Here is a 25138-nt window from a genome sequence, read left to right on the forward strand (position 1 = left end):
AGCAGGAATTAAGCTGGCCCAAACTTTGTGTGAGCTACAAGAGGGAGAAGGCAGATGGAAGAGAGATATTTAGAGATGACAAAAATATCAGAGCGGTTGGAAGTGTGTGTGAGAGCGTATGCATGTTGAGTATGTATGTGTGTACATGTGTGTGTGTGTGCATGTGTGTGAAAGTGGGCATATGTAGGAATGAGTGTACATGTGTATGTATGTGTGTGTGTGTGACAGTGTGCAAGTGTGTGTGTGTTTTCAGGATGCTAAACAGCATTAACAGACATAGGAGCCAGATGAGGCCGGACCCTTCGACGCCACACCAGGAGTTTGGAATTTCTCCCATAATTGATGAAGAGTCAGCTGAGAGCAATGTAGTCAAAGTGATATTTTAGATAGATCTATGTCAAAATAGTACCCAGTCTTCAGTGTGCATTTTGACATTTCATACAAACCCCCTTCGAAGCCCCGGGTTCTAAGCGTGGCTGTGCGGCGGTGGCCTTCCCCGCGGGACCCAGGTCTGCTAGCAAGTGAGCCGAGAGGGCGCTTCACAAATCGCATCTGGGTGGCAGCTCCCAGCCAGTTGCCCCCCATTCCCACTAAAATACCTCAGGAGACATCAGCGAGGAGGGAAACGCTGCCTCTGATGTGGCACAGACACCCCAGCCTAAATGGGGAGGAACCTGAGGGGTCCCGCTGAGCAAAAGCTCCACCATTCAAAGGCTCATGCCCCCCAGCAGGTGAGACGGGCACATGCTATGTGGTGTGTCCGGGCTGGCACTGAGGCCACAGCAGGGAGAAACAGGACACATTCTGTGCAGAACTGTGGCTGAATATCGTGCAGAACTGTGGGAACACCAAGAGAGTGACTGAAAATCTCTTGGAACCCAGTGTCTCACCACAAATCTGCAGACCCAGGGGTTTCCTACGCACTGGCAATACGGACCAGCAAGAAACAGACATGGAGAAGACCCTCCCCCAATGCTTCTCCTGTACGACCTGAGTATCACTTGGTGTGGTGCCCACCGGTGGCCGGGTGTCAGGCACTGAACAGCCACACGAGACAGCTCAGCCTCCGGGTCCCCACTTTCGACCTCACATCGGTTGTTGTACCTGAGTCTTCGAATGCAGTGGTCCAAGCTGTCGGCTACCTCCATCAGCCAGCCTTGCTTGTGGCGTTTCATGAGGGCTGCTCTATCCACCTGGGACCATGAGACACAGGGCCACCCAGTGACTAGTCACCCCTGAGTGTGTCACCCTCCTCTAGGCAGGTGCCAGGCCCCATGTAGATCACCACTTTTTAACAGTCACTGCCTTCCTTATCAACAGAACTTGGATTTTGTTCAGACTGACACTGTGCTCAGTCCCAGGAGATGAACCATGTCCCAGCTAATCACAACTGTCCTTCCCACTGTTTCCAGCCTCCCTTGTAGATTGACCAATGACATAAAAGAAGGAATTTCTAAGACATTATTTTTCTGCTAAAATAGAGTCAGCCATAGCTGGCACTTCCCTTTCTCCCTTCTTCCTGTCTTGAATATAGATGGGATGGCTGGGGCTGAAGCAGCCATTTTGTATCCATGAAGGAAGCTCAAGAGAATTTAGAGATGTTGGCCCTGACATCACTGAGCTGCTGAACCAATGCCAGCACCGCTGGTTACATGAGAAAAATAAAACTATTTGTGTAAGCTGCCTAGTTCAGTTTTTTGCTAGCTGCAGCCAAATGGGCTCCAAACAAGTACAGCTACATATGTCACAGGTTTAGTATTAACTAAGAGCAAATCACACTGGTGTGTATCAGAGGCTTTCCTCAGAGCCACTCACCTCCTCTTCCTGCTTCCCTTCCTCTCCTTGGCACTACCAATGAAAGCTGAGAGCCCTGAAGGAAAGCCACCTGCCCTCGCCCCCAGCAGACGGCGACGTGTCACCTTCCCCACCGAATGGGGACTGTCTGAGTTGGGGGAGTCTGTGTTCATTTATTTTCAAACATTTACTAACTCCCACCTACATTCCAGGGATGTGGTGGAAAAGGGAAGTGGTGCCCACAGAAGGTCAGTGTCATGGGGGCATCAACAGGCCAGGGAAGGTGGGGGCACATCGAGGGCAGCAGGCGTGCTGCGGTGGGGACCCAGCCTGGGAGGCTTTGAGGAGGGGTGAGAGAAGAGAGGGTGAGGCTGTGAGTGGCTCTGGAAGGAGGATGGGGGGAGGTGGGCGGGAAGCAGACTCGGCCCTCCTACTGGCTCACCTCTGCTATCACGCCAATGCACCCCACGATGACTGCCGCTTTGGCCTGAGCTCCACTCATGCCGCCCAGCCCAGAGGTGACAAAGACCTTCCCGGCCAGGTCCTCGGTGCCCAGATACCGACGCCCGGCATTCAACACGGTGAGCTGCAGGGAGAGAGTGGGGCGCTCACTGTCCACTCCCAGCATGTCCACCTCCCATCCCCGACGGCCAGACGCGGCCCCTGTCTCACCACTGTGCCGTGGACGATTCCCTGGGGACCGATGTAGCAATAGCTGCCCGCTGTCATCTGGCCATACCTGACCACAGAGAAGGCAAGCAGCGAGGTGAGCCCAGGCCCAGCTTCTCCCCGTCACCCACTTTGGATGCTCGAAAACTCATTTTTAGTTACCCCAGAATGCATTAGTACAGTCTCCTTAAAAAGCATTTTAGAAAAGGCTACAGTCCCCATTCCTGGTGCCCTCTGGCCTCTCGACCTGCTATAAACAGGTTTCGCTCTCTCAGAAGCTGTGGTCTCAGTGGCAGGATTGCAGTGGGGAATACTTAGCCACATCACCGCACGCTCAGTGTGACCTGACCCAGCACCGGCACTTGCACTTTCCAAGCTTGTGCCCACGTAAGGACGCGCACACCATCGTTCACAGCAACCCTGAGACGGGGAAGCACCCATCACAGGAGGAGGAAGATGAACCCCAGCGAGCATGATGGAATGCACCCAGCAAAGAAGAACGGAGCCCTCCCATGTGCCACCCTGCTGAGCGAAGAAGCCAGACATTAAAAAGAGTACATTCCGCAGGGGTCCACTCAAGGACCTTCACTCGGGGAGCCTGCCCGCCAGCAGGGGGGAGCGAGCTACGCATACTTGTCAGGGCTCTCCGAGCCACACTCTTCAGGTGTGTGCACTGTGCTGTGTGGGAACGGCATTCAGAGAGCTGTTTGGCGTGAGGAGTTATTATTATTGTTAGTATTATTCACATCAACGGCCTCATTCTGTAGGTATTGTTTCTGAAGCTTGTTTTTCCCCTGAACACAACGCCTGTGGGGGTCTTTGCACATCAGCACACACACATCCTGCTCGTTGCCTTCACGGCTCGCAGTACACAGCACCAGGAGCCACAGAATGTTCTTCTTTCCCCTACTGATCATCGGGATGGCTCCAACTCTGCTACACGGACAACGAACAACACTGCAGCGAGTGACCTCCTGTCCCCCTCCTCGGGCCCAGGGGCCATGCCGTCCAGGGTAGAAACCAGAAACGGGAAGCACTGGGTCCTGGGTCCTCAGTGCAAACATTTAAAATATGAATGGATACCGTCAAATTCAGAGGGATTGTGAGCAGCAATGCATGAGTGTGCCTGTTCCCATCACTTGACAGCCATCAACACTGGAATCTGGGCCGTGTGACGGGAATGACAGCCTTTTGCTCTTGCCTGAGTTTCACCCTTCCCAGAGGACTGCAGAGGTAAGGAGAGTCTTGAGCGCTGACTTCCTTGTAAACTTCAAGTTCACTGTTCTTCTCTATTGGGCTCCTGCCCCCCAGCAACTTTCCCCAGCCCCTCCTCTCTTCTGGATCAAGGGTGGACCCTGATTCTCACAGGTCTGTGTCTGAATGCCAAGCCTGTCCCAAAGCTTAGGCAAGGCACTGGTCCACTTGGAACCTCTGCTTCTGTGACGGGGGAGCCAGGCAAAGAAAGGGTTACTGAGAATCTCATCAATAACTGAGATGGTCTGTCAAATGTTTTCCAGACAAGGAGAAACTGAATGTGCTGTTTTTCAGAAGCTGATGTACCGGTCTCACAGATGTTGCCATCTTGCAGAGAAACGCAGCAAAACCCCTACAAAAGGCTCCAGCCGCAAGCGTCCAAAAGTTGCCTGGAACTTGCTCTGTAATGGTGTGTCACCTTGCACTTGGTGCATGAGGGTCTGCTGACCCACTACACAGGCGCCCTAGTTAAGCACCGTCATTACACAGTTGTAGCAAATAAACCCGTTATCCTCAGAACTCTTGTGTACAACGTCTCTACTGGCACTGAGCTCAGGGAGACACTGCTTTTGAGAAATGTCCCTGGTGTTCTCCATTGCTTGTGAAAGCAATAAACCTTTCCTTCACCCACTTCTGCCTCGGTTGTGCTTTTCAGCTCTGCACTCACCAAGAAACGAACGTACTGAGTTCGGTATGAATATCACACAACGTAAGAGAACACTGCTAACATAACAGACCTCCATCGGGGGCAGGTGAAACCATCAGACCCCCAGCCCGTGCCAGAGCTGTGCTCCCTGGTGGGCCTGTGTCCACTGGAGCGGAGTGCCCAAGGGCCCCCTTCATGCTCCGGTGCTAAGGGTGTTATCTTATCATTTCATTAGTTCTCACACAATTCTCTGAGACAGGAGCATCAACATGCCCTCTTTACGGCCAGGACCCGTGTTCTGGTGTTATACAGGGACACGTGGCAGAGCTGGGAACTGACGTCAACTCTTTCTGCCTCAATCCTTTGTGACCTGCTGCATGCTGCTCCCAAGATAACTCTTGGAAGTAAATTTGTGGGGACAAATTTTCTCCATTTTGAACTTTTACCCCAGTCACTGGAAGTGACCCTCTTGGCCACCTGTGGCCTTGCTGTCCTGACCTAGACTCCACCCCAGTCTGTGACTGCCGTTTTCCCCACAGCCTCCCCAGCACTCGGTGCCATCTGTAGCTTCATTTTTTGTCAGCCTGAGAGTGAAAAAGCTTTGTTTTATTTAGTTGTTCTCAGACTGCTTAGACAAACTTTTTCCTGTCTCTACTGGCGATTTGCATCTTTTCTTTAGTCAAGTGCCAACAGCACCTGGGTCATCCCTCAGGTGCAGCCAACCAGGTGTGACTCTGCAGCTGTACCCTCTTTAAACCTCCATCCTGAATCTACGAAGCAGAAGTCCAGCAACTGCCCGAAGTCACAGTAGGCAACAGTGGAGCCAGGATGTGGACCCTCTGACTGCACGGCTGCTTCTCTTGGTACAGAAGAGGTCTTCAGGCCTCACAATAATATTAACAGCAACAGGAACAACTATGACCAACCAAAAAAGTGCCTGGGTTTCTGAGCCTCAGTTTCTTCCTCCACAAAATGGGTTAATAAGGGTACCTAGTTCAGAGGGTTGTGTAGAGGATTAAATGTGATGGCATCTATAAACCCTGGAACAACACAGTGGTGACTATTATTATGATTATACGATGAAGCTAATGCTGAGGCTAAAGCTAATTAGCCTGAGGCCTGCTTAATTGATCACATTTTACTCATGGTTATTATCTCAGAGCAACGCTCCCAGAGAGCCACAAAGACATACGAATCAGGACACTCACTGTAGTATTCATAATCCCAGAGAACTGGAAACGACCCAAATCAGGTGGCAAGTGGGCTAAATAAAGTAAATAATGGTGCAGCTGACACCACAGGTAAAACAAGAGTAAGTTAGACCACCTGTCCGCAAATGAGCATGCTCCAGGCTGTGAGGTCAAAGCAGAAGGGCCAGTGCCGAGGGCACTGATGACGGGTTCATTACCTAAACCTGCACCCACACACACGAGAAATGCGTGCAGACACAGGAGTCACTGTGAACTGGGGAATCCAGGGTAGGAGAGGATTTCCCTTCATTGTAGCTCCTTTTACAATGTTGGAGGGACAAATTCTCAGTCTGGAGCATGCATTGATTGCACAACATAAAACGGTAGTGCTCTGCACCTTGACAGGGTTCGAGCTGCACAGGTGCGCGCATTGGTTAGAACTCATTGAATGGTGCACATAAGAGGTGTACATTTATTACATATAAATTTCACCTCAAAAGAAAAAATATAAACACATATGGAATTCCAGGCCATAATATTTGCATCTTACTTTGAGAAGCATCAAAAACCAAGTTGGAGGGATAGATGGGAGGACAGATAGAAAGATAAACATGGGATAAAGTGAGTTGAGTAGTGTGTTAATCACAGAATCTTGGTGTTCACTGTAAATTCTTTCAATTTTTTGCATGTTTGAAATTATTCATAATAAAATATTGGAGAAAAGGATTCAAACTGTATGTTCACTTGCTTACAAGTATATAAAAATTGTAAGCATATCCATGAAAACTAGTAGGGAACACGTAAATATGAAATTGTGCTCCAGTGCTGTGATTGGAAGTGGTTTTGAAAATTGTATTTAGCATTGCTACATTGTTTTATAATGAAGCATGGCGTGAAATGAATAAAGGAAAATCTCCTTCAAAGTGAGGCCAGGAAGCCCTGAAGGGGGAGCTCTGGTGCACACACGGGCTGTCGCAGCTTCTCGCACAGCTCCGGGAGGAAGCAGCAGGTCAGTCACCATGCCAGCAGGAGGAGGGGAGACCCCCCCTGCCCAGCAACAGCCCAGCCGCTAAGCAGCTGTCACCACCCTGAACGCTCTCTCTCCTCCAGGGGACTTTTGTTCAAAACAGCCCCTCCCAACTTCCCCCTTTCCTCTATAAAAGCAAGTCCCTCTCCTTTGTTCTCTGGACTTGCCTATGATTTTGCCATAGTTTGCACGTCCTGAGTTACAATTCTTCTGCTATCCCTGAATAAACTCATTTAGCTGGCAAAATGAGTGGCTCTTCTGCTTTTAAGGTCAACGACGGCTAAGGTGGAAACGGCATAGTATAAACTGAAATAGCGACTTACATTGTAACCCCCATGGCAAAGAGCTTGTCATACTCTGTCCTGGAGGAGTAGTTGGGAATGACCTGGAAGACAGGGACGGAGCCGAGGGCTGGGGCAGCACAGAGCCCTAGGAAACGACGGCTGAGCAAGTGTCAGGAACACCCGGTTCTCCCCGCTGCCCCCGGGCAGGCTCTGTGCCCAGCTGCCCCGAGACCCACCATCCCATTGGTGATGACCAGCCGAGGGGCACCAGGGCTGCTCGGAAAGAGGCCCAGCGGATGCCCACTGTACATGACCAGGGTCTGCTCCTCTGTCATCTGTGACAAGTAGGACATCGTCAGCCAGAACTGCAGAGGAGAGCAAAGCACAGAGGGCTCTGTTAGTGGGGGCCCCACAACAGGCCTCAAGTCACCAACCAGGCCCAGAGGCCCCCACAAGCCCTGGGAGTCCCCCCTGGTGCCTCTGTCCCTCCAGGTCTCCATTGCACTCCAGCGGCTCCTGGGGCCCCCAGTAATGCCACTCCTGCCCGCAGGACCTTCAACATCCCCAAAGAGGCTCCAGTGATGGCATCTCAGGCATCCGGGGGGCAGAGACCTGAGTCCTGAGCTGTGAGTTTGTAAGCTCCTTCCAGGCAGAGGACGTGGTTGGGGGAAAGGCCTGGGAGTGAGGGCCAGGCCAGCATACCTGAGCCCAGTTGCCGAACACCTGCCCATTTCCTCCATAGGTCACGAGCTCCTGGGGAAACTGGAGAAGACGCAGTGTTGTCTGAGCTGAGGGCCTGGGAAGGGAGGGCCCCCATCCCTGCACTGGGCTCAACAGGGCACGGTGGCCCACAGCCCCTGAAGAAGGAGTTGGGGGGGGGGGGCAGGGGGAGAAGCCAGAGGGGACGAGACCCAGGGACAGAGGCCTCTGTCGGAAGACTGGCCCATCTGTGGGGTAAGGGCGTGGCTTGGGGTGAGGGTCAGAGCTGGGTCTGAGGTCACTTTGGGAACTCATCCTGGGGTCAATGTCAGGACTCTGTGACCAGGTTCCGGGGCCACGGCCAGGGCTGCAGAAGCTCTGACCATGAGGCACAGTGGCCAGATTCCAGGGATGTATTGCCCTCAAGTATGACCCTGGGACTCACTCCCGCAGAGGCTATCCTTTCTCAGATGTGGGCATCCGGTGCACAGACCGGCTCTCGAGGATGCCTGTGACAGGCATGTGCGGCCATGTCCACGTGTGGCTATCAAGCCCTTGAGCCACGGCTCGTTTGATATGCTCTAAGTGTAAAATACACCCCTGATTTCAAAGACTTAGTAGGAAAGAAGATTGTGAAATATGTCAATAATTTTTTTATCGATTACATGTTAAAATGATAATATTTTGAATATATCGGGATAAACAAAATACAGTATTAAATCTGCTTCTTTTTACTTTTTCATGTGGCTATTAGAAAATTTACAGTTACACGTGTGTCATTGTACCAACGTTGACGTCCTGGTGCCGACGCTCTGCTATAGAGATGGAAGATGTACCACTGAGGGAAGCTGGGAGGGGGTATGTGGTCCTCTCTGCACTATCTTTACAACGTCCTGTGAATCGATCATTATTTCTAAGTACAAATCTTAAAGGAATTACATGTGCGGGTCACATCATGTTTCTATTGGACAGCGCTGGCCCCCAGGCCTTGGCTCCCCCAGCCGTTACCTGGGCCACGGCAGGGTCCAGGTTGTTCATGATCATGTGCATGATGGCCGCAGCGGCTCTCGTCCGGCAGGGGTACTGCTCAACTGGGTAGGCCCTGCAAGGGGAGGCCAGTGGCCAGGCGTGAGGATGGGAGCGCACCAGGCTTCCCTCTGGCAGAGCTCAGGCCCACACTGGCCACAACCCAGCACCTGGCCACACAGGAGTGGACAGCCAGACCTGCGTCCTGCACAAGTCGCCAAGAAGCTCCTAGCAGGAGGTGGTTCCAAGCTACCAAGGGGCTCATGCTGGGCTTTGTGCTCCCCCTTCTAGGGGTGGGGAGTAGGGCCCGAGCCCACCTGGGCCACCCTTCCTTCCTACTTGGCAGGCTCCAACTGGGAGAAAGCTGACTTTGAGGCAAAGCTGATGGCTGCTTTCCAGAAGCCTCTACCCTGGGCAGAGTTTACTTATTCCTTCTTTTCTTCATGTCACCAGGGTTCCTGGGCACTGATTCCAGAGCAGGTGCAGGCCAGCAGACCCTGACAGGAATGAGGGGACACGGCTCCTGCTTTATGGGGAGGACAACAGTCCCTGGGTAGTGTCAGACAAGTCTGGCCTCTGGCACATTCAAGACCAACGGTGCTCAGCGTGTGACCCCTGGGCAGGGGCAGCAGCATCTGGGAACTGTGAGAAAGGCAGACCCTCCTACCCCACCCTAAAACTACCGAATCCACCGTGTTGGGTAAGGCCAGCCAGCCACGCTCTCACAGGGCCTCCAGTGCCGCGCATGATTCAGCTTGAGACCCCTAATGGGGACCCTGAGCATGTGAAGATGCACAGAGACCCCTCTCCTCACCCTCTGGCAGGACGGCAAGATGTGAAGTTTAGAAAGGGATTTTGTACACAGTTTGGCTCCAGAATTGCACAGAACTGACTGCCCAGGACAGTGGGCAGAGACCCATCTGATAAGGATCCCGTATCTAGAGACCAGCCCCAGGCTGCAGACACCACAGATGACAATGCAGCCACCCCCTCTGAGCGAGTGCGTCAGCTCGGCATACCACGTGCAAGGGGCTCCTGGTGCACAGCCCGGATGTGCCCCCTCCTGCTGGCTCTCCTGGGCACCTGACCTCCAGCACCCCTCCTGGTAGCCCCGCTCTGCGCCCCCTTTGAAACTGCGCTTTCCGGTGCTCACCTCATTTCAATGCTGGGGCAGAACCGGTACATGTAGATGTGCCCATACAGTCGCAGCTCTTCGGCGAACTCAGGGGCCAGCAGCTCCTGGAGGTCCGGGGGGAAGTAGCGCAGGGCGTTCCTCAGTGCCAACTGCGGGAGGAGAGCGGTGAGGGGCAGCAGGCGGTGCAGGGCTCCAGGATGGGCCATCCTTTGTCCTCACCTGGATTTGCCTCTGCTCCACTCAGAAACATACGGTGCCACTCAGAGACTGCCTAGTTCTCACCCCAGGCCCATCTACAACGTCACCTCCTTCAGGAAGCCTTCCTGGATTGCCCTCCCCCTTCACATGGGCAGACCTCTAGTCCCTCTCTTTTCCACATACTGGGGATCAAGTGCCTTGACCCCAGGCAAGGACCAGAGAGGGGTCTGCTCTGAGGCTCGAGACTGCAGTGAGAGATGCAGACTTAAGAGGAGGAAAAGCAGGCCTGCAGGTCCCACAGGCACCTTGTCAAGCGTAGGGGAGAGCCCTCCAGCAGCACACAGTGTGGTCAGCAGCCTCAGGCGGTGCACAACTGCACGCCTGCAGCTCTGGAGGGAGAGCCCGCAGATCCCGGGGAGCTCTTCTCAGGAGGAACCTTCGAGGGCTTCTCCTCGTCCCACCAGGGAAGGCAGCCCCAACTCCCACACCCCACAGCGCTCAGGCCTCTCCAGACACTGGCTGCTCCTGTCCTGCCTCAGGGCCTTTCACTCACCGTTCCCTCGGCCTGAATCCCCGCCACCACCCCGCCTTCTCTCGGAGGGCGGGGCTTCACTCAGGCCTCGGCCCCAGGCCCCTTCTCAGAGGCCTGCCTTGACTCCGCCTTCTTGACTGCCAGCCTCTCTCCCCATCTTTGTTTCCTTCCCAAGCCTTACATTGTCGGGCGCTCTCTGGTTTGTTTCCTTGCTTCCAATCTGTCTCGCTAAGCTTACGGAGGGCCAGAGTCCTGCCGGACCCTTCACAGCCCTCTTCCTTCCAACACCAGGACTGGATCCTGATGGTGGGAGCAGGCGAAGGCGGAGGGGCCCAGGGTGATGACCTGGTGCACGGGTGCACGTTGAAGCCATTTATTCAACCAGCTGACCCTGGAGAACAAACCACCTTGGGGGTGAGGGGAGATGAGGAGCTGGGTGTGACGAATTTATTCATTCATTCATTCAACACGTGTGTGTTGAGGGGAGATGTGGTGGAAGGCAGGAGGCGACAGGGGAAGTGCCTAGGGCACAGGACTGGGCCCTGAGGACATCAGCATTGGGGCAGGGGCAGAAGTGCCACCCAGGGAGACCAGAAGCTGGGAGCTCAGTCAGGAGCACAGGCGCCCTGGGGACGAGGGCAGAGGGGTGGAGGAGGACAGCCAGTCCAGTGCACCCAGAGGTCCAACACAGCCCAGGCTAAGACATGCCCCCAGGATGGAATGGGCGTCACTGGGGGCCTCAGGGGTGGGGTGGGGCTGGAGGAGAGAGAAAGAGGGATAATTCAGGAAGGAGCTGAGGGCAAGACCAGATAACGAGGAAAAACACCAGCTCAGGGAGCTATAGAAACTGGAAAGGTTTGCAGAGCCGTTCCCTCATTTAATTTTCACATGGAATAAAAGCACAGACTCCCTTCTCCCTTGGAAAAACCCGATCAGGAATATGAGCTTCTCCTTCAGAATGGTGGCTGGAATACGCCCCAGCAGGAGGCGCTCAAACTCCAGCGGCCATCACCATCGCCCAGGTCTGTGCAGCCCAGGGCTGGGCCTCCCGAAGTCTCTGACTTGCATCTCTGACATGTTGCCAGGTGACGCTGCTGCTGCTGGCCCAGGGGCCCCACTTCGGGAATGGCTGCAGGACAGCAACGAGGATGAACAATCCAGAGCTCTGTGCAGCAGGAGGATGACTCTCCCGCCGTGAGCTTGGGAGAAAGAAGCCAACGCAAAAGGGGCGCACTGCACAGCTTGCAGCCTGGGATTCCAAGAGCAGCAGGGTTCAGGGGTGCGCTCAGGAGTCAGGGCAGCGGGCCCTCGGGGTCGCAGCCCCTCCTTTCTGCCCGTGCGTCTGTGAGGGGCACACCTGTGCACAGGTGATTTCAGCTGCTTTCTGTGAACGTTACACTTCATCACAAAGACTGGTTTTTGTTTGTTCGTTTTTTCCTTGTGTACAGCTGAAACCAGGGGCCAACTTGCTTTAACTATACTCAGTTAGTTATTTGCAAAAGCAGTCAGATAGCGCATTACCAAAGCCCAACCTACAGACAGCAGCTCTGATGCTTGGTCACCATGGTAACGCATGCTTAAGCTGTTTTTCAGGAACTGAGAGTCGACTCCTGGTCCAGTTGAGGCCAGTTAAGATCACTGACTCATCAACTGACAGGCACCCTTTGATGCCAGAGGGCCGAAAACTCCACCCTCAGATCATGCTGAGGCCACGACTTTGTGAACACATGTCCTATGAGGAGCCATGAAGCTGGGCCACGCCTGCCCAGATCCTCAGTTACCTTACTCCTGCTCACCTCCAACCATCCATCCCACACTTCACACCACCCTGCCCTTTTATCCCATAAACGTCCCTAATCCCCATTTTCGGGGAGGTAGATTTGAGATCTGTGCTCCCCTCTCCCTGCTTCACTGCCTCATGAATAAACCCTTTCTTTGCGGCAAACTTGCCATCTCAGTGATGGGCGTACTGCGTGGCAGGCCAAACAAGCCTGGTTCGGGAACACAGCTTCTAATCAGAGCTTGCCAAGCGAAACTGAACATTTAAAGAAAAGTTTCAAAAGCAATATCTATTACACACACACACACAAGACTTGACCTTACTACCCGGGTCCTAATATAGTCTACCCTATTCTAGCTTCTTGCATTTCATTTTCTAACAAATACTGAATGCAACACCCTAACCAATTTCATAACTTGCCAAAAGGTGGCAGCCACAGTCTGCAACCCCGTGTTCCCGTTTCCCAGCACTGCTGCTTCCTTACTGGGGTGAGCCTGGCATCTCACTAAGATGCTAGATGGAGGGGGGCCCGGGCTGAACAGCGTCAAATGCTTTTGCAAGAGTGTATATAACTCGAAAAAGCAAAATTAAGGTTCCCGTCAAAATTAATGATTTTTAAATTGTATCATCGATAGAATGGACCTGGCCACTCTTTAAATGTTTTAAAGGCTGTACTAACGTCAGTCTGTTCTAAAATGAATGCACGTGTGCCATAAACATCAAGGGGATTCTGGAAAGTTCTTGAATCCTAAGCACAGCACAAAAGCTGTTTCCCACATTCTCCCTGGTATAAGATTTCCATCTTAAGACCACTGAAATTTTCTTTATCCCTGAAATTCACTAATTTAGCCTAGACATGTCTCCTTTTCTCTTCTTTTGAGGATAAACGTTATCTTTTCATCTGCAATTTCATGTTTTTCCTTAGTTCGGGAAAATCGTCTTCTATGCTTAACAGGCATAAGAATCTAACAAGCTTAGCAGCCTGCGCCCTTAGGGCCAGAGGATTGATTCATAAAAGGTCCCATGTTCAGCCATTGGGTTGGAGAATTCCTGATGGTATGGTGCGCAGAATAACGGCCCCCAAAGCTGTCTTCGTCCTATTCCCCAGAACCTATGAATATGTCACAACACACGGCAAAGGAGACTTTGCAGGTGTGATTAAGCCAAGGATTTCTAGTTGGGAGATGATCCCACACTATCCAGGTCAGCCCTATGCAACCACAAGAATCCTTCCAAGAGGGAAGCAGGAGGCTCAGAGCCAGAGAGATGTGAATTTGCTATGCTGCTGGCTTTGAAGGTGGAGCAAGAGGCCAGAAGCCAAGGAGTGCAGGTGGCCTTGGGAAGCTGGAAAAGGCAAGCAAAGGGATCCTCCCCTCAGAGCCTCCAGAAGGAACGCAGCTCTGCTGCATATACTTTTCTTTCTTCCTTTTTTTTTTTGAGGAAGATTAGCCGTGAGCTAACATATGTTGCCAATCCTCCTCTTTCTGCTGAGGAAGACTGGCCCTGAGCTAACATCCATGCCCATCTTCCTCAACTTTATATGTGGGACGCCTACCACAGCATGGCTTGCCAAGCGGTGCCATGTCCGCACCCAGGATCCGAACCGGCAAACCCAGGGCCACTGAAGTGGAACGTGCACACTTAACCGGTGCACCGTGAGGCCGGCCCTGCATATACTTTTCTAACTTGACATTTTATAAAATACTTAATGCTACTAAAAATAGATTATGAACTTTTAAAACATAAACTAGGACAATCTGATATGTAATATTTGTGCCAAAAAATGAGAATCACGAGACCCAACAGGGGAAGCAAAAGAACAAGTATGATTTCAACATGCCTGCATTTGCACTAATACTTCTTGCCTTTAACCCAGTGAAACCATTTCAGATTCTCAACACCCAGAGTTGTAAGGGAACACAAGAGCGATACTTGAAAGCCACCATGCTGTGGTGGGCTGTTACCGCAGCCCTAGGAGACTGACTCAGTAACAGAATCCTGCCTTGGGAAGAAGGTTTCTCCTGCCATGAGCAAACCCTTCCTGTGTGGTGGCTGACCACCTTGGATACTGGCCTATGACTCTGTTTAGCTCACAGACAAGTGTCTGTGTGTGTGTACACTGTGTGTGTGTGAGAGAGAGAATTTGGCCTATGCCTTACTCTCATTCTAACCTGGCTGCGTGCTTGTGGGGCAAACCTCATCCACCTGAAAGTTTTTGTCACTATTTCTGCCGAAAATGATGGCCATGATCCAATTGGCCTGGCCTTGTTTGAATCACCCCATCCCTGCACCCGCTCTGGCCCAGCCTTCATTAGGCCAGTTCTAGTAGGAACTGGAGCCAGACTTCCTGGGTCCAAATTATGGCTCAGTCTCTTCCTAGGCCTCTCCAGAGCTTCCATGCCCTCTTCAGCTCTCCACCCCCATAGGTAATGGAGGCTTGAGCAGGTAGGTGTGATCAATTATTAACTCCATTTCCAGCCCCTGTCCCCTCTCTGGAGGATGGGGGGGTGGGGCTGACCTGTCCAAACTTCTAATCATGGCTTGGTCTTTCTGGCCACCAGCCCCCATCCAGGAGCCCGCCGAGAGCGGCCTCTCTAGAACAAAAGACACTCCTACCACCCAGGAAATTCCTAAGGATTTAGGAGCCCTGTGTCAGAAACCAGGATCAAAGACCAAGTACCAGTAGAAAGGGAGGGCAGGCAGAGTCACCATCTACATACCTATCTTATTTCACAGGCCGAGCTGAAGGCCGGCTGAGGCCAGCACCCATACTGGAGATTTAGCCCTTCAACAGCTCAAACTCCCCAGACCAACAAGTCACCCCTACTCCGAGGGCTTCTGCCCTTCAAGCAAACGCCGACGTACACGGACAAAGACAGGTGGCCCAGCTCCTCAGTGCCCTCCTCCCAGCACAACACAACATCACACATCTGAGATGTGCAGGTGGCAGAGCTCTCGTCCCCCGGGGACCTGAGGAAGAGGCGTTAACGCCTAGGAGGGAGGTGATCAAGGGGGAGAAATATAACCACGGCTTTGACCAGGCTGAGGCCGGTCGGAAGGACCATGCAAGAGGGGCCGTACTCTTCCCCAGCGCCTCCCACCGCGGCCCCACCCCCCCCACCCCCCCCCACCCCGGCCCGCCCCCACACCTTTCCCCAGAGCCCCCCTGCACCCACCCCACCCCCATCCTTCCCCAGCGCCACCTACACCAGCCCCACCCCCACCAGCCCCACCCCCACCCACCCCCAGCGCCCCCTACTCCCGCCCCGCCCCTTCCCTTCCCTAACGCCCTCCACCCCCGCCCCGCCCCGCCCCGCCCCCATCCTTCCCTAGCGCCCCCCACACCCACGCCGCCCCGCCCCCGGCTCCTCCCACCCCGCCCTGCCCCCACCCGCACTCTTCCGAGGGGGGCCCCCCCACACCCACCCCGCCCCCAGCGCCTCCCGCCCCACCCCCACCCTTCCCCAGCGCTCCTTCCATCCTTCCTCAGCGCCCACTCCCGCGCACAGACTAGGGGGGCAGCCACCGGAAGCGAAGCAGTGTTTATCAGGAGTGGTGGGACTCCTCTTTTCATCTTTGTGCTATTTGTATTTTCTTTTTCCCATTGTTCCTGAAATTCCTGAGGAATCTTTCTTTTTTAAAGGTTGGCACCTGGGCTAACAACTGTTGCCAATCTTTTTTTTTCTGCTTTTTCTCCCCAAATTCCCCCAGTACATGGTTATATATTTTAGTTGTGAGTCCATCTAGTTGTGGCACGTAGGATGCTGCCTCAACATGGCCTAACCAGTGGTGCCATGTCTGCGCCCAGGATCCGAACCAGGAAACCCTGGGCTGGGGAAGCAGAGCACACGACCTTAACCACTGGGCCACCGGCCAGCCCCCAAACTTCCTGAGTAATTTTTAGTAAAGGAAAAGGCGAGAACAATTTCTATAATGGGTCACCCACTTCATTTCATCCGTCCCCCACTGGTGCTGCCCCGCAGCTGCAAAAGACCTTGAAGATTTGAGGGGAGGGACACAAACGGAAACAAGAGCTGCCCTGCTACGGGTACAGCTGCACGGTCCTGGCTGTCTGGGGCAGGAGGGCTCGCGGTGGGCTGCTGTGCCTTCTCGGCACTGCACACCGGCCCCCCACTCCTCCGACTGGAGGCCCCCACAGGGCCACCACTGACTGGCTGAGTGACCTGGAGCCTCAGGTCCTCATGAATAAATGGGGACAGTAATCCCGCCCTGAAGGGGGGGCCATTGGGGAGAGAATGAGGGATATGGGGTGTGATGGAGTCTGGGACACCTTGGTCCACACCCCACTGCCCCCGCACTGGGAGCTCCTGGAGGGCGGGGGTGGGGGGCGTTGAGTTGAGGAGCTGCAGCTCCTGCAGAGAGAGCAGGAAGTAGAGAACCCCACTGGGACCACCCAGAGAGCAAAGGTCCCCACAGGAATGGGGCCCAACTTCTTACCTGCTCCTCAGCAGGGCTGAGGCGTGGGGTCCTGACGGGGGCATGTGGCACCCCAGCCTGGCGGCCCCGGTTCTCGGGGAGAGGCCACAGGGGCAGGCCGGAGCACAGTGCCTGAAGACTGGACATGTCTAGCGGAGGCTGAGATGGAGGTTAGCTCTGTGGGGAGGCCAGGAAGAGACTGGGCAGTCAAGGTCCAGGTGGGCGGGGACCTCCCACCCCAGGGCCACCTCCTCCAGCCCCTCATTGGGCCCAGGGCCTGCAGAAGGTCACAGGGTCACTGGCTCTAGGCTGGCAGCCTGAGGTGTTGACTTGGGGGGGGGGGTGCAGGCTTCATGCAGGGGAGGCGGCCAGGTGGAGGCCCATTTGTCCTCTTGGTGGGGTGTTGGCTTTGAGGGGCTGCTGTGTTCTCTAGGACGCAACTTTGGAGAGCTGGCGGGGCTCCAGTGTTGGGGTTTGCTCTGGCCGTGGAGGCGGGGAGTTACACAGGAGGTGATGTTGGGGTTTGGGTCTTGAAGAGGAGCCGTGTGATACTGAACCTGGCCCAGAGGTCGGGCTCTGTGCAGAAAGCACAGAGTGTCCCCTGTGCCACTTCTCCCTTGGCCTGGAGCCCACTCAGCAACAGGTGTATCCTTGTTGGCTCCCACTGAGGTGCACATTGCTCCGCCCCACCCCCGGAGATGGCCCTCATCCTCAGTCCCATCAACAATCTTCCAGAAAGTGCTTCCCTTTAGCCCTGTTCTACAGATAGGGCACGGAGGCCCAGGTCTCACACACACAGCCAGGAAGTGGCTGGAGTCCATCCTGGCTGTCCGCGGAAGCAACCCACCTGGGTGTGAACCAGCTCAGCTCCTGACCAGCCCTGTGGCCTTGGGACCCATCCCAATACACACAAGTGGGTGGTAATTAACCCATCAGGCTGCGGAGACGCAAATTGGTTGTGTAAGCGCCAGCGCAGCGCCTGCGCGGAAAGGTGGAAAGAGCAGCCACCCCTTTCCCGTGTTACCGCTGCCGAGCCAGCCACGTGACCCAGTCCACGCTGTCCTCTTCTCGGCCTGTGGGGCTCACTGTCCCATTTTACGGTTGTGGAGACCGACGTTGAGAGAGATGAGGGGGCTTGCCCAAGGCCACGCAGCTAGTCATGGGCGGAGCTGGGATTTGAACTCTGGGAACCCAGAAGTCCGGCTCTAGCCACCCTCCGGGCTGCTCTTGTTCTCACTGCGGGAGAACAGTGAGGACACGAGCGAGGCGGGCGCCCCTCCCCAGCGGGGGCTGCTGACTGCTGAGCGCCCAGCGCCCTCGTGCTTGCGCTCTGGCGCTCACGCACTCACTCCATCCTCCAGCACCATCGACCGGGCACCTCCCCACGCCAGGCCCTGTTGTAGGCCCCGGGACGGGAGTCCTGGCTGCAGACCCGGATCCCCCACCCCCGCCCTCCGGGCCTACACTGCACGCAGCCTTGTCTACCAGCGGCCAGCGCCTGCATCTCTCTGCTCCAGGGCTGCTCCAGGTGACCCGGTGCCTGCGCTTCTGGCTCAGAGGCGCTGGGAGGGCTGGAGAATCGACAGCCCCCTCCCCACCTGCCCGGGAGCAGCCCTCGGCCAGCAACAGATGGGGGCTGGGGGTAAGTACCTGCTTCCTCGCCCCTTGTCAGCGGTGGGGGTGGGCCGTAACTCTGGGCAGTGTTCTACTCTGTCTCCAGAGTCCCCAGCAGGGCTGGGCTGAGCCGCCCCTGGTGGGTATCGCACCCCGCCCCCAACCTCGGCGGGCCGCTTTCCCTCCCCCGCCCCCTCCCCGCTCCCAGAACAGACAGCCCTCAACAAACTGCCTGGACTGAAGCCTCTCAGGATTTGCTTCTGGGGGCGCCTTGTCATCTGACTGCTCAAAAGAAGACAGAAACCTGACAGGTCTTGTAAAATCTCTTTCTTTTTAAATGTTTGCAGCCAATTCAAATTATTTGTTAAACATGGTACTGAACGAGGTGGGTGGCTTGTATCGATGCCAGTGTCCTGGCTGAGATATTTACCATAGTTTTGTGAGATGTTACCACTGGGACAACAGGGCACGTAGGGTTTCTCTGTATTATTTCTTTCACATGAATCTACAAGTATCCCAAAATAAAGTTTAATTTTTAAAAAATTGTACAAGCTATTTTAAAAAAAGAGAATCTCACAGTTGTTAAATATGGTAGACTGGTAGGTTCAAACTCTGGCTATATCACTCAGTGGCTGTGTGTGCTTGGGTGAGTAACTTAGTCTCTCTGTGCCTCAGTTTCCTCAGCTGTGAAATGAAAGTAATATATGCAAACATACATACACATGTACACACATATATACAGACATATACTTAGAGAGAGATCTGGGCATGAACTATTTCTGAAGGACACACAAGGGCCTGGGAGAGATGAGGAAGAAAGAGACTTCACTGTAAGTCTCTGGTGCTTTTGACATTGTCAGTGTACTAAATGCCATGGAATTGTATACTTTAAAATGATTAATTTTATGTTATGCGAATTTCACCTCAATAAAAAAAACTCTGGTGTTTCTGAATTTTGATCCATGAACAAGCAAAGTAAATAAAATTTAAAAACTAAGGAGTAAAGGAAGGCAGCCGGGGGGCCAGCCCCGTGGCCGAGTGGTTAAAGTTTCCTGCGCTCCACTTCAGCGGCCTGGAGTTCATGAGTTTGGATCCCAGATACAGACCTACTCCACTCATCAGCCACGCTGTGGAGGCACCCCACATACAAAGCAGAGGAAGACTGGCACAGAGGTTAGCTCAGGGCCAATCTTCCTCAAGCAAAAAAAAGAGGATTGGTAATGGACTTTAGCTCAGGGTGAATCTTCCTCACACACAGAAAATACATAAATAAAAAAGAAAGGTGGGCAGGAACTGCAAGCCAAGCCCTGTCTCACAATGTGCGCCTCCTGGGGCCTCAGCCCTGGGGCTCCTGCTGCTGGACAGGGCCTGTCACTTTTCAGCCAGCAAGTGTCTGCCTTAGTTTCTCTGGTGGTCGCCCCCTAGCTAGTGGCTGCTGCTGTCCTGGCCACTCTCTCCTCCTAGCACCGCTTGGTAACCAGCAGCACACAGCCCAGCCCTGCCCAACTGGGACTCCCAATCCAGGCCACACTAGACCCCAATCTCTGCCATGTCACCAGCATGTCCAGCTGACCTTCCTAAGCCAGGCAGTAGTGTTGTCCCTTGGATCATCAGCCTGCTCCCACCTTCCCGTCCTTCCCCTCCTGTCACTCTGCCACCCTGGGCACCAGATACCTTCCCTGAGCTGCCCTGACCCCTCTACCTTCAAAACATAGCCTGGACCCTGGGACCACCACACCCTGGTCACGCCCAGCACCTCCCCCAGAGACAGCACCAGCCTGTTTTCCGGTCCCCGCCGCCCACAGCCTACCAGCGACACAGCTGTGGCTGGTGCTGAGAGGAGCCCACACGCAGCCAGGATGCACTGGGGACAGGGACCCCTGTCTGCCTCTCTGCCTCCTCCACTTCTCCCATCCACTCTCGTCCACCCAGAGCCTCCTTGCTGGTCCTTGTTCAAGGAGTGCGTGTTCACGCCTGTGATGGTTTAAAAACATGCTGGCAAATCTTGCTTCTCCAAGTGAGGCTGGGGTGTGGCCCCACCTCCTGAGCCTGCCCAGCCTTATCAGTTTTCGGGTAACCAACAGAACGTGGTCGGGGTTCCGTGGGAGCAGTCCAAGTGCCCTGGGTCCCCAGGCTGAGGCGTGCCATGTGGAGGTGCTCAGGGCAACCTCCCTGCTGAGCTCCCCAGTGGGAGGGAGCCGCAGGAACGGCCAATCTGGGCCAGCCTCCAGATAGCCAGTCCCAGCTGCCGTCTGACAGCAGCATGAGGCACTCAGTGGGAAGCACCCAACTGAGCCCCTTCCCCAATTCCTGACCCACAAAATTGTAAGCAAAATTTAAATGGCTGTTTTAACCTGCTAAATTTTAGGAAAATTTGCTACTTAGCCGCAGCCCCAGAACATCACCTCAGGACCTCGCACGGTTGCCCCTCTGCCTGGAAGGCGCCTCTCCCATATCCCAGCATGGCTCCCCTCACTGGATTCACACCTCTGCTCAGGTGTCACCTCCTCCCAGGCCTCCCCCACCACCCTTGTTATAGGCAACGCACCCTTCACATCTGTTCATCCGCTTCATTCTCTTCACAGCACCAGCTACACTGTCCCGATGGGATACACTTACCCCTGGTTTCTGTGCCTCCCCATCTACGACGTAAACCCACGAGGGCAGAGAGCATCTCTCCTGTCCTCCCCCTGGGGCCTCAGCACAGGTGGGTATTCAGGACCGGCTGAATGAATGAATGAACAAGTGAACCAATGCCTGTGAGCCCCTGAGAGAGGGCAGAGGCTGCAGAGGGCGTCTGCTCAGGGGACTACTGAGGCCCCAGGGCTCTGGAGAGGCATATTCACCCTCCCACCAGAAGACCCAACAGTGGGGCCACCCATGGGCCCCCAGGGACCAGGTCTCCAGGGACTTTTCCGGACACGGATGGGTTGAGATGTTGTTCTCAATTGTGGCCACCAGGTGGCAGCCCAGGAGGCCAAGACTCAGGCCCTAAGGAGGCCAGGGGCTGGGACTCCCTACAGAGAACCCTGCTGCCTGGGCGGCTCAGGAAGGCAGGTGTAGATGAGATTTGGGCTGGCTGGTGGTGTGGATGACCCGGAATCTCTGGGGCCTCGGCCCAGAGCAGCAGCAGCCCTGCCTGTGGGCCAGTCCGGGGGTGAGCTGGACGCTCCCCAAGGCTCTCTGTCCAGGTCACTTGGAAAGCCATAATAAGGAGCTTCTGGTTTGATCTGTGGGCTGGGTTTCCCACCCCTCTGCCATTTGACCTCTATCATGACCATTTGGAGACAGCTCTTTAAACCAGCAAAACTATTGTTTAATTAATATTCTTCCTTAAATATACCTTTAAAACAAATCAATGTAACAGGAAGGAATTTTTACACCACCACTGTAACAGAAACCAGAGTCACTTGCCAGAAACAGGCAGTAACTGTAAAAATAGTTAATCACTAATATCAAGTCTTAGATGGCACTCACTGAGTGCCAGCCGCTTCCAAACAGCTCCTGCATCTCATTTAGTTCTCACAACATGATGAGGTATGTCCTAGTGATGTGGATTAAGGCTGCCCCAGGTAGAGAAGCCCAAGGTGACCTGGCCTACATGCCAAACTATATGACCCGGTGGATTTTTGTGGTATGAATTAGGGCTGCCCCAGGGAGAGAAGCCCAGGGCATCCTCACCTACATGCCGATCTATATGACCAGATTCGTATCTAAAGTTATATGACCGCACAATAACCAGACCCCATCTGCACTGAAATCACTTAATGACTTTTTGCATCATCTTTTCTTTTTCCAGTAAAAATAAGTCACATACCCATGCCTTATAAATTTAGCCCTAACCCTCAACTCAGGGCAGCAGCATGAGCTCTGACTGCCCATGGGTCCTGTCCCCATGCAGCAGCAGCAACAGCTCTTCACTGCCCATGGGTCCCATCCCCATGCTATTCTGTACTATTCTCTAAATAAAAGAGCACCACTGCCAGACCTTGAGAGTCCAAGAAATCTTTCTTTTGACTCCTCGGCTCACCAACCCCGCATCACTAGCACCACCCCACTGTATGGGAAACTGAGGCACAGAGAGGTTAGGTGACTGTCCTGATCTCACACAGCCAGTAAATGGCACCCGCAGGGTTTGGAGTCATTAGATTTTTCAAGAGCAGTTAAAAAACTGGAATTTACTGCAACACCCTTCCCCACCTGCTCATGCTGCTAAGTGTGGGCTAAGCGCACACACGCACACGCACACAGCACCAGCTGTACCCTTGGGTTCCCGGCTAGCCTGACTTCTGGGCAGCAAGATGCTGGAGCCAGACCTGGTCTCGCCACCCCAAGGGCTAGCTGGATGTCTTTCTCTTTCAAGCCTGGATTTTACTCTCATCCCCTCACACACAGGAGTCCTCAGCAAGTTCTGAGTGCTCACCTGGAGTCTGGAGGGTGAGCAGGTGAGGCACAACTGTCCTGATGCCCAGAGGGTGGTGACCTGAGACCTCTCCTATGGAGGGAGGCTGGCCGGAAGCGGCATGAGCCAGGATTCACGCAGGACATGGAGACACCCACGGAAAGCAAGGCTACGGGGCGGGCTTGGGCAAGGAAGGGGCACCCTTAGGCCTGGTACTTGGGATGGGGCCCTGGGAGAGTCGCATATAGGGGGCTGCTCTCCCATACCCGCCCTTGGGCCCTTAGCATATAAGGCAACAAAAAGGCAAGGGGACACGGCGCTCCTCTGGTCCCCCACCCTCCACCGTGACAAGGCTTCTTGGTCTTGGCTGGAGGATGGCACCCCAGGGCAAATTGCAGGAGGCGGAGCCTCACCCGCGACAGGGCTGCCTCCACATGGTCTCCACCCTTCGCGCCCTGGACTTCTGCCCTGCTTCATCGGCAGGGGGGCCTGGATACTGGACCCGGCCCGCGGCCCCGCCCTCGCCCGCTCCCCAGGCCCCAGCGGTCTGCCCCGCCCCCACCTCCCCGCGGGCAGCGCCCTCGCACCCCCGCGCCGCGCGGTTGGTCCGCGCCGCCGGGCGGGCGGGCGGGCCCTGGGGCGAGCCGGGTCGGTCCCTTGGCCCCGCGGCCGGCGACAGCAGCCTGGCGGCCGGGCCAGCATGGGGAGGCGCTGCTGGCGGCGGCGCGCGCTGGCGGCCGCGTGTCTGGGCGCCGCGCTCCTGCTCCTGGGCGCCGCGCCCCGCGCCCTGCGCCCTGGTGAGTGCCCGCCGGGCCCCGGGGGTCGCCCTACCCCCCGGCGGCCTGGCCCCTCGACGTGTTAGGGGCACCTGCTGTCTCCTCCTGGGCTGGGGGATAGGGCTGGGTGGGCCCAGAAAGCCTCTCGTTCCTGCCCAGCTCCCAGGAGCGGTGACCGTTCGGGCCTCACAGCGTTTGCCTGGGGCCGAGGGTCAGGGGTGGGCGGCGAGGGCATCGGGCCCAGTGGCGAAGGCAGCCTCATTTACCGCGCCCCCACCCCACCGCCCCCCCGAGCGCCCGAAGCCCCTCCCCGTAAACCGTATGCGCGGGCGTGGGGAAGCTTGACGCTGCTGGGTCCCGACCGTGATCCCCCCGTGCGGGCTGCTCTCTGCCTGGAGGGCGCTGCTCCGCCCTGAAGTTCCCGCCAGAAGGACTGGGGCTCCTTCGCACCTACTTCATGGTCTAGTTGGGGAAACTGAGGCAGACAGTCAGGACTCTGCCTTGCGGCGTACCTGCTCAGGGCCAGGCATGTGCTGAGCCTTCACTTACGGCATCTCCCCATTTCACATAGGAGGAAGCTAAGGTCAGAGAGGCCGAGGGACAGGTGTAGATGGCTAACTTGAGTGCGCAGGCAGTGGCCTGTTCTCCTGACCTCTGGCTGTTAGCCTCTCCCCGGTTTGGGGGGGGGGGGGGAGGGAGGGGTCTGCACTCTCCTCCCCCGCCCCCTGTGGGCTCTTCGGGAATCCTCGGGGTCCCATCTTTGGAGCCTGAAGACACAGTCCCAGGGAGTAAGGAAGCACACGCAGGATGGCCAGGGACCACGGGGCAGTGGGGCTGGGTGGCCCAAGAGATGAGGCTGAGGAGGCTGTTCTTGGGGTGGCACTCACCCACCCACCTGGGTCTTGTTCGTGAGTGAGGGTCATCCTACAGCCTTACCTGCGGGTGACTGTTCCCTCCGCTCTGAGAGCCTCAGTACTCCCATCTATCAAATGGGCAGCTCAGGGCCTTCCTGACATGCTTCTGGGAGGTGAAGTTATGCAAGAGCAGACAGGAGGGGCTGACCCTGAGCCTCAGGGCGGCAGGGCTCCCTCCTTCCCGGGGAGGGCTGCCTTCTCCTGCCCTGCCTCCAGCTCCTCTTGGCTGCCTCTGGGCTGGAAGCCAGGGTTTGGTTTGGATCCAGGTGAGCAGGGCTTGGGGAACCCTCCTCAGTCACCCTGTCACTCACATCGTCCCCTCCACCTCTGGGCACAGACGCCCAGACCTGGACGCCTCCCCAAGCCCACAAGAGAGAGCCGCGGTCACTCTTCCACCTTCTGTGTTGGGAAGTGGCTGGCTGGCCATCTGAGGGCGGAGCTCCCAGTTCGTGGTGGGTGCTCCCAGGTCTTAGCTGAGCAGTGTCCCCCGGCACAGTGTGGGCTGTGGTGCTGGTGTCTATGGCCGTGACAGTCTCTGTCTGCCTAGTCATTCATAGACGAATGTTTGCCAGGCCCTGGGACGGGGCAGCACATCGTGGCCCGCAGCCCCGGGGCTCAGCCACTGGTGTGGGGGGACGGAACCCCAGCGCGCCTGGGCCCCCAGGGCGCCTGGGCCCCGGCAGGGGGCGAGTGTGCTCAGGGAGGATCGGTGGAGGTGTGGGCATGTTTGGGTGGCTGCCTGTGAGGCGAGTGTGTGTCTC

General features: G+C 55.4%; 2 protein-coding genes across 8 annotated transcripts in view; one reads left to right on the forward strand and one right to left on the reverse strand.

Annotated features, from left to right (window-relative positions):
- UROC1 (urocanate hydratase 1) overlaps positions 1-25138 on the reverse strand; it is a 52609-nt gene that overhangs the window by 26716 nt on the left and 755 nt on the right. Inside the window, exons 1-10 of one of the 7 annotated variants that reach the window (XM_070238404.1) lie at positions 24400-24918; positions 16693-16848; positions 9743-9873; positions 8572-8665; positions 7567-7626; positions 7101-7229; positions 6904-6965; positions 2467-2533; positions 2237-2380; positions 1105-1193 (exon numbers count right to left, since the gene is read on the reverse strand). In XM_070238404.1, the coding sequence (XP_070094505.1) occupies positions 1105-1193; positions 2237-2380; positions 2467-2533; positions 6904-6965; positions 7101-7229; positions 7567-7626; positions 8572-8665; positions 9743-9873; positions 16693-16818 (902 nt within the window). In that variant the 5' untranslated portion in view covers positions 16819-16848; positions 24400-24918. Of the gene's footprint in view, positions 1-1104; positions 1194-2236; positions 2381-2466; positions 2534-6903; positions 6966-7100; positions 7230-7566; positions 7627-8571; positions 8666-9742; positions 9874-16692; positions 16879-17695; positions 17908-23975; positions 24100-24399; positions 24919-25138 lie in introns of those variants that run through there. The other 6 variants (XM_070238406.1, XM_070238405.1, XM_001492922.5 and 3 more) reach the window with 6 other exon arrangements.
- CHST13 (carbohydrate sulfotransferase 13) overlaps positions 23274-25138 on the forward strand; it is a 30538-nt gene continuing 28673 nt past the window's right edge. The window contains exon 1 of the mRNA XM_023619844.2: positions 23274-23484. Within this exon, the coding sequence (XP_023475612.1) occupies positions 23388-23484 (97 nt within the window). The 5' untranslated portion in view covers positions 23274-23387. The remainder of the gene's footprint in view (positions 23485-25138) is intronic.

Source organism: Equus caballus, chromosome 16, assembly GCF_041296265.1.
Source record: "Equus caballus isolate H_3958 breed thoroughbred chromosome 16, TB-T2T, whole genome shotgun sequence".
NCBI lineage: Eukaryota > Metazoa > Chordata > Mammalia > Perissodactyla > Equidae > Equus > Equus caballus.